Consider the following 8,858-nt stretch of genomic DNA (forward strand, 5'->3'; position numbering starts at 1 on the left):
CCAGTGGCGTACGGCCAGAATGGTAATCTACCTTGGGCGCCACTTAGGATGTTTCGGATGTACTCGAGCTTGTGCGCGTCGGTCACCACCTTGGAGGAGCCTTCACCCGACACCTCTTCATCTGTGGTCGTAGAGCGTCGAGAAACACGCCGGTGTCGTTCGTGGCGCTGATGCTGATGCGGGGGTGCCGAGGAAGTTGTGCGGCTCGAGTGGCTCACATCGGAGCTCGTCGTGACCTCTGCAGGTGCCGCGGGAATGTGCCGGCTGTGGTCATTTCGGACCCACCTGAGCATCGGAGCAAGCTAGGCTCGCCGGGGGCGGAGAAAAGCCCACGGCAGTGCTCTGGGCGCGCCGGTTTAGAAGAGCAATAGCAGAGGGGCACTCACGGTGGTTCTTGCATGGTCAGAAGGCTAGCACAATGCGCTTTTTTCATTGAAAAAACAGCATCTAGCTAGGCGGCAGAAAGTGCCTGCTTCTTCCTCCACTTCGTTGCACTGCCCTCTTTTGTGCGCCTAGAATGACTATGTTCCTGGCATTTCAAACATATAGATTCAAAGGAATATTTGTATAGTTTGTCGCGATGTTTATTGAACTGTACCGCTTTTTGTACTCATAGTTTGTTGGCTGCAGTTTTTTGGTTATAGTGCTGTTTTCCTCAGACATGGCACATACCCAGTGGAGAGGATTGGCCGAGTAGGATGTGAATTTTCCCAATAATTTCAGCATTGACTGCATAATAAAAGAAGTGCTTTTGCTTTTTTTGTTCTTTGCAGGTGACTCGACGATACGAGGAACGTCTGAGGATGGCCTACGCTCGTTCAAACAGCGCTGCTGTGAGTACGGACTTTTGAAACAGAGCGCGTAATCGAGCTCGTGCTTGATATATGCATTGGGCTGTGTTGTGAAACGTCTTCTTCTTAGTAAATCCAATCTCTAGGAATCTTTGTTTCCCCTTTGTAATTGTCCAAGACGGCAAACCAAACACTTGACTCACGTTTCACTTGCTCTACTACGTTGGTTTTCATGGCCATTGCTCGCTTCCCTGTTTGCAGCGCGAGACGGCACCTAAAGGAAAATTGCACACAAGACACTCAGAGCAGTGTTCTGTGGCGCTTCTTTTTTTCTGCTGTGGTGTCTCGTGCGATAAATATGAGAGCTAAAAACCAATCTCGCTCAACAAGATTGTAGTCTGCAACATCATTGCTCAAGTTTTCGCGACTTAGTATGCGGAGAGCGGGCCGCTGAAGTTCATTTGGAGTAGGCGTGAAGTCGTGGTAGCTCAGTAACATATCCGCAGGTCACGGGTTAGAATCCCGGTTGCGGCGGCTGCATTTCCGATGGAGGCGAAAATGTTGTAGGCCTGTGTGCTCAGATTTGGGTGCACGTTAAAGAACCTCAGGTGGTCCGAATTTCCAGAGCCCTCCACTATGGCGTCTCTCATAATCATATGGTGGTTTTGGAACGTTAAATCCCACATATCAATCAACTCAGTAACGTATGCTGTCGGGCTAGCAGCTGTGTAGAACTTCGTTGGCACAAAACTTGAAAGACGACGAAAGTGCAATTTGCCGTGTCTCTTCTTTCATCTTCTTTTAAGTTTTTTCACCGATCATGTTCCTATGAACGGTAAATAATCCGTTGCACACAGCTGTCTAGGCGGCACTCCCCGGAGCTTCACCACTACGGTACAACGTGATGCGAAGGTGCAATAATGCCGCTCTGTGCATAGCTTCTTCAAATCCAACCTAAACGTACATTTCCTTCCTGATAACTAGCTTTACACAAAACTACCACTAACTTTCTTCATTACCAACTTCCATGTTCTTTATACCTCTAGTATATGCCACACGGCATAGAAGAAAGGGCATGCATGTTTTGCGAGATTTCATACACGTGGCGTGAGTAATTTTCTGTTTGTGATTGTGTGTAGGTTTAAGTGCGTGCGCATGCCTGTGCTTGGTTCCTACATGTATATCGATTTCTGTACATTCTCTTTTTGTTTTTGTTTTTTCAGGAATGCACCAGCAAGCTGTTCCGCCAGTCTGGCATCAAGAACACTCGCTAGTACCGTTTAACTTCGTGGCTTTCATGCATGCAAAAAAGTGATTGTGTTTTGTCGGTTTGTCATAATTACTAATAAAAAACACTTCACCTTTGTCTTACTAATTCTTTCTTTCTCGTGATTATTCCTTTTTAAAAAGTGTTACGCCATCTCCCACTAAAGGGAACCATACGGGGATGCCAAGTATTGCGTGGTGTGCACTTGTGTTTCCATTGCTGTTAATTTTTATGTTTCTGTGTATGTTTCATTTGTGTGGGCTGCTCTTTCAGTTCTCGAACGTTGTAGTTGTCTCGAATGCCTCTGTGTGCTGGCCGCAGACTCATGTTATATACCTAGTTGCTTCGAAATTTGTGGCTCTGTATTTCCATTTCATTCCCGTCGCCACAGCCTTAAGGTATTCAGCTTGATGTTTCCGTTTCGATTCGGCTGCACGTTGCCTCGCAGCTTCGAGATTCGCTTGGCGGGGTTGCCGTTTACGTTCAACTTCGCGAGCTTGCAGTTTTTGATCCGCTTGCCTCCCGCGTTTGCCGTTTAGGTTCTGCGACCCGACCCCTCCTCTGCACAGGGCGGCTGCTTAGGCTCCTTACGTTAATGTTTTCACGCCTCGCGTTGCTCTCATTGCTTGCGGTACTCATGCCTCTGCGACTGGCGCCAACGTTGATGTACATAGCGCCATCGAGTAGTGGAACGGTAGTGAGCACGCCACCTTATATGGGAGAGGAGAAACGAAATGAAGACAGCACTCACGCCACCTGAGCTAGAAGAGGAAGACAATGGGAAGTTTGCACATGTGCAGTGGAGGAACGTTTTAAAGAGGGAAGGACGAACAGAGCCCTGAGCACAAGCTGCTTCCGCATCTAAAACAGGTAGAGTGTAGTCTCTATCTGTGCAGTTTTTAATGTTTGATAATCTTTCGATGTTCCGTTTCTTAGACAAAAGAAATAAACATAAACTTCACACATATTTGGCAGTTTATAATGCATCAGAGTCAGAATATTCAGAGTGTGTGAGGATTTTGTTTACTGTAGTCTATGAGGACATTGTTAGTCATCATTAGGTGTTTAAGAAGGTCTTCTATGCTCAGTTATTTATTGGCCCTTATTCTGTCACATAAATTTTTTACGTTTCCTTTCTCTCACTGTAGATCAAACTATGCAGCACAAAAAGGTAGCATTACCTTAATTATAGCCGCTGTTTTCACCCTTTCACTACTGCTCTCTCAGGTAAGCAATGACCGAAAAGCTGACGTGGTTTAAAGCGTGTAACAGCTTGGTAGCTGCGCCCTCTTTCCCTATAATAACCAGGCTAACCTGCGTTGGATTAAGCAAAACAGAGTATTGTAAATTGAGATTAACAGGTAAGACAAACATTTAAAGAATAGATACGCTTCTCAGAAGTTATCATCATTGCTCAAATGATACAACTTCAGTGACGCCGATTTTACGATAACTCATACACCAGAGATTTCTTCATCAGCATGGTGCCACCGTATCTGGTCAAGAGGTACTGAACCACTTTCTCAAGCCACAATCAAAATATTTCTGGGCATAGCCTGCATAGCTGACGAACTGACTGCCAAAATTTCGCTTGTTATTTTTTGCCAAATACGCCTAGTAACAGAGGAGTAACAAGATTTCGTCGCATGCTTCAAGCACTTACTTGCTTTTTTGTCTATATAAGTGATCTAGAAGCTAAATAGTGAGGGATGATACGGATGATAGAAGATACGTAAATGCGCGTCATGAAAGGCGTCCACTCACTTCCGGCATTATTTTGCTGCACGCTCGCGTTGTTACTGTGTATATTTAGGATGCTATGAAGCGCAGCGATGGCCCATGGAGGCACCCAATAGCAAGACGTGCATTCAAAGCAAACGACTCTCTTGGTTTACGTCATCTTTTGGTCAATAGCAGCTATCTGCTAAAGGATGACATCTAGCATTCGTCACTACCTCCGAACAGAGTGAGGACGGGCTTGCGTGAGGATAGGGTAATTGAGGATATTGAGAATATTAATCTATGCTCCGCTGCTAAAGTTTCATGGCCGTTCACAACCACAAAGCTTGCCTGAGTTGTTCGCAGAAGTGTTTGCTTTCCGTAGTGCACTTTTGAAGCATGCGCCACAAGCGGTTCCGGGCCTTCGTGTGAGCACTGTCCACCCGCCGCGTCAGACAGCCTGTTCAGATAATATACAGCTTCATGCGCCGTCCGCAGCTTCGGGGGGGGGTTGCAGAGACGAGTGCGTGCGACGAAGCGAACGCGCGTTTTATTTCTTCTTATTTTTTTTAATCGTGCAAGCTATATTTGGCGGCAACTTTTCTTAGCATTGATTGGAGCGAAAGCTCCAGAGCTAAATCGCGTGGATCCTACTACTAGTGATTGTATTTCCACAATTGCGTTCACATTTTCACAATAAAATATAAAAGTTCTTTCTTTGTTTACTCCGTGGAGCTGTTTGAGATAGGACGCAGCTCACACCATTAAGGTATTCATATTGCCCCGCCGTGGAAGTCTAGCGGCTAAGACACTCGGCTGCTGACCCGCAGGTCGCGGGATCGGATCTCGGCTGCGGCGGCTGCTATTTTCTATGGAAGTATAAACGCCGTATGTCCATAATCTCACATTTCGGTGCACGTTAAAAGATCCCAGGTGGTTATCGGAGCCCTCCATTACGGCGTCTTTCATAATCAAGTGGCGGTTTTGGGGACGTTAAACCCCACATATCAATCAATCAATAATGTTTCATGTGAAGGCTTGTATAGTGAAAATCATGGGTGAGCACGAAAGTGTATCAGAGACGATTCCGACTGAATTCACATAATGCTCGCGCAGTAAAGACACTCCATTGATAATATGCATTCGCAGTTTGCAGTTTCAGATGACATGCTCCATACCAAAAGGAAGCAATGCACAATTTTCAAAGGCTAATCGGTATGGTATGGTGAAATGACAAAATACTGATGAAATCAGTTGGCACGTTCGGTGGGCCATTCGCAATCGGCTAAAAAACATTTTGTCTCACATAGAACATAAAAAATGATGGCATTGATAACTATGCAGTGCTCAAACAGGCACATCACCAGCTAGTTGTTTTTATTTTTTTTTCTTAGTTCAATACTATACATAGCCGCTATCACTGATTCGTAAAAACGTCGATTTACAGCGCTTATTTCCACCATGAATCTTTTCCATTGATTGTCACCTATTTCACATAGCATACAGAAAGGATGAAAACGGGCTGAGGTGTTAGAAACATGAACACAAAGACAATAGGAAACTAAAAGAGCATGTGACTCCATATTCATCCCTCTGCCCAGTAAGCATTAGCCTTCTGTGAATAAGACTAACTGATCGTGTGTCCAAATTCCACGCACCCCTTCCTCACAGCTGTTTCATAGAAAACAACACATGGTCCTTACCTGACCAAGCAGCAACTCGAAGTGTCATTTTTGCTGTGGACTGGCGCACTTTTTTCTTTTTTGCCGTTTTTGGTATGTCTGGATTAATAATGCCTGTTGCAAAATAATAACGGAAGAACTTGGAGCGTACTGCACTCTATCGAAGAAAAGGAAGCAGAGCATAAATCAGGGCATGCGCATGCGGTCAGTTCGCCGCTAGAATTGGCAATGAATAGCTCGGCTACATAAAAATTATGCTGCTTTAGTTACCTTAGACATCGCCAAAGCATATGATAACATGGAGCACTGTATTTTGATAGATCGATTAGAATACCATGATTTTCCATCATACATAGTAGCGTGGGATCACGATTTTCTCGCAGACAGGAAATTTTATTGTTTTAAAGATGGGTTTTCATCATCTACTCATACCCAAACGAGGGGAGTACCGCAAGGCTTGGTGCTTTCCCCGGTGCTATTTAATTTACTAATGAGCACCATTCCACGTAAACAGGATATAACAACTTATATTTCTGCAGACAATATCGCATTTTTCGCAATGGCAGATAACATTCAGACCTTATATGAAGGGATGCAGACTTACCTTAATATATTGGAGAGCTGGCTCGATGGCAACAGCTTTTTACTTAATCCGAGTAAATGTGCCCTCCTTGTTTTCCCGCTGCAATACCCTGTGAACATCTCTCTGTCTTACCATCATGAGGATATACCACAGTTGGAATCTGTTAAATACCTTGGAGTAATTTATCACACATCGCTTAACTGGCGACCTCTTATCGAATATATCGCCAAAAAAGGTGTGCAGGCCATTGGCATATTACGTAGGCTAAGCAACTACCGCATAGGTATGAGAAGAGACACATTGGTATTGATATATCGCATGTATGTTCGTCCCATTTTGGAATTTGGTTGTGTACTTTTCTCTGGAGTTCCAGCTTACAAGTTGTGGCCTATAATTCTTCTGGAAAGAGAAGTTTTGCGCTTATTCCTTGGCCTTCCCAAAACAGTTGCCAACAATGTGTTGTATCTCGAATTGAGGGTCCCTCTGCTTTCTTGTCGAATTCGCCTTCTGACTGTTCAGACATTCTTAAGAATTTATTAATCACCATTACGACATTCAGAAACAGCTTTTATTTCCACCCCGGAATCATTTTTTGCTGCAAGATGCCCGCGATTTCACAAGCCACAAATTATATTTGTGCAAAATTTACTGGAGCCTCTAAACGTACGTATATGCGAAATCATGCCGAGTCGTGATAGTTTAGCCCCGGTGGAAATTCAATTCGACGGCATTTTTTTCTAATATTGCCAAATTACTTCCCCAAAATATTTTGGATGGTTTACTATAAGATCACCTGCGCCATATTACGACGAACGTTATTATTGCTACAGACGCATCGCAATACGACGAAACGTCAGGGGTTGGTATTTTCACCCCGATTTTAAATTGGATTTATTCCCTTCGACTACCGATTTCCCACCCGTTTTTGTGGCTGAGTTTCTGGCAGTAGTGCTCGCCTTACGCAAGTTATATACAGCAATTACATCAGCTGTCATAATAACAGATTCTCTATCTCTCTGTGCAGCACTTTCTGTTGGTGCTGATAATCACGTAACAAAGGCGTTCTGTGCACTAGTATCTGTGCATTTGAGAAAAGTACGATTAGTTTGGGTGCCTGGACACAAAGGTTTGTTTCTGAATGAAATAGCCGATTGCTTAGCTAAGTCGTCAATCAGCGAACCAATTCTACCGCTCTGTCCATCATCCGCTTATGTGACTGCTGCTCGATTCCGCAGACGTACGCTTATGCAAGTCTTTAAAGGTTCAGCACTAACAAACGCTACAAAATATCGCCATTTATTATATCCCTGGCGAAGAGACTTTTGCTACACTCGAAAACAAGAAGTAGCTATCACAAGGCTGCGTTGCCGGGTACCAAATCTAAATTTCTATAAACACAGGTCTGCTCAGGCACCTTCGCCTCTGTGCGCATTTTGTGATGAATTGGAAACAATAGACCATATCTTTTTGACCTGCAGGCGGTTTAACACATTACGAAAAACCCTATTAGAAATATCTTTGCGTGGTATTGGTATGGACTTATCTCTGCCTGTCATTTTATCTTTTGGAGCTTCGATTTCTTTCTCTAATGGGACAGTATGCGCGGCCGTCCGGGACTATATTGATGAAACTAATAGGTTGACTAATTAACCGGTTTCGTTATCCTAACATGTTCACATAATTATATACGTATAAAAACAGATGATTGCTCTATTCTAAGAATAAATTCGTTTATGTAAATATTTGTATGCATTACATTAAGCACCACACTTGCCTAGGCTATCGGTAATCTTTCTGTTAAACCTCCATCATTCCAAATCTGAACAGTAAATTTTGAAACCACTCGATTCTTGGCCGATCTCCCACAGTGGGTATGCGCCACTACCAATAGGAGAACAACAACAACAACAACAACAACAACAACAACAGCAACAACAACAACAATGAATGGATGTCTCCCTTTCATGTCTGGGCGACAAGTCATTTCGCTACATTGTTGGTGCCGAAACCCGGGAACGAACCAGGGACCTTTAGAAACCTGTGTAAAATACCTGTGTACAATACCTGTGTACAATGCCTGTGTAAAAACACACAGAGACATATAATGTGCATGTTGCCTGTTGCTGTCGAAATCACTTGAGTTGTGCTTACAAGGTAAGCTTGTCAAAGGACGTTTCTTCGTGCAGCTCGTAATTGTGTTTCGTTTATTTCGCTCCCTGGGACTTGACCCGCACAACGTGTAATTTTGAGCGCTTCACGACACTAGACGTTGCGAGGTGCACGACACAATATGTCGACTGTAGCGCTTTTTTACCGTAGCTAACTTCACAATGTGATCATCGCACACTCCCCCACCCTTCCTCTTTTTAGATAACTATCAGCATTCCTGCCACCCCCAACAAAATTGCGATAACTATTATTTACCATGTAGTTTCCTAAAGTTAAGTAGACGGTATACTGACGCTGAAATTTTTCAGCGATCATGGGAATGATGGGTACTACATGAACCCGCATAGCCTTCGTGCTTGTGAGCTTCAAACGCATTTGTGGCTTCGTTTATTGACGTGCTTTGTTTTATTTGGAATAAAAGAACAAACCGTTTTAAACTTCGTTACTCGTTTTGAATTGGTGAGCCTAAAAGATTAAGGTGGTGTATTGCAACTGCTGAACAATTGCTATTTGTCGGTTTTCAGTTCGCTTTTCGTAAAGGGAAATCAACCATATCTGCTTAGCTTTTACAAAAAGGGATTATTTTGCGCAATATTGGACCAATAAAAATTAACGCTTGGAATATTCATTGATTTTGCTAAGGCGTT

General features: G+C 43.7%; 1 protein-coding gene across 1 annotated transcript in view; it reads left to right on the forward strand.

The window, feature by feature from the left end:
* The window catches only part of LOC119186545 (uncharacterized), a 79,556-nt gene extending 77,390 nt beyond the window's left edge, over positions 1–2,166 (forward strand). Inside the window, exons 13-14 of the mRNA XM_075894597.1 lie at positions 774–833; positions 2,015–2,166. Coding sequence (XP_075750712.1) covers positions 774–833; positions 2,015–2,065 — 111 coding nt within the window. The 3' untranslated portion in view covers positions 2,066–2,166. The remainder of the gene's footprint in view (positions 1–773; positions 834–2,014) is intronic.
* Positions 2,167–8,858: the final 6,692 nt, after the last annotated feature.

Source organism: Rhipicephalus microplus, chromosome 5 (assembly GCF_043290135.1).
Source record: "Rhipicephalus microplus isolate Deutch F79 chromosome 5, USDA_Rmic, whole genome shotgun sequence".
NCBI classification, from domain to species: Eukaryota; Metazoa; Arthropoda; class Arachnida; order Ixodida; family Ixodidae; genus Rhipicephalus; species Rhipicephalus microplus.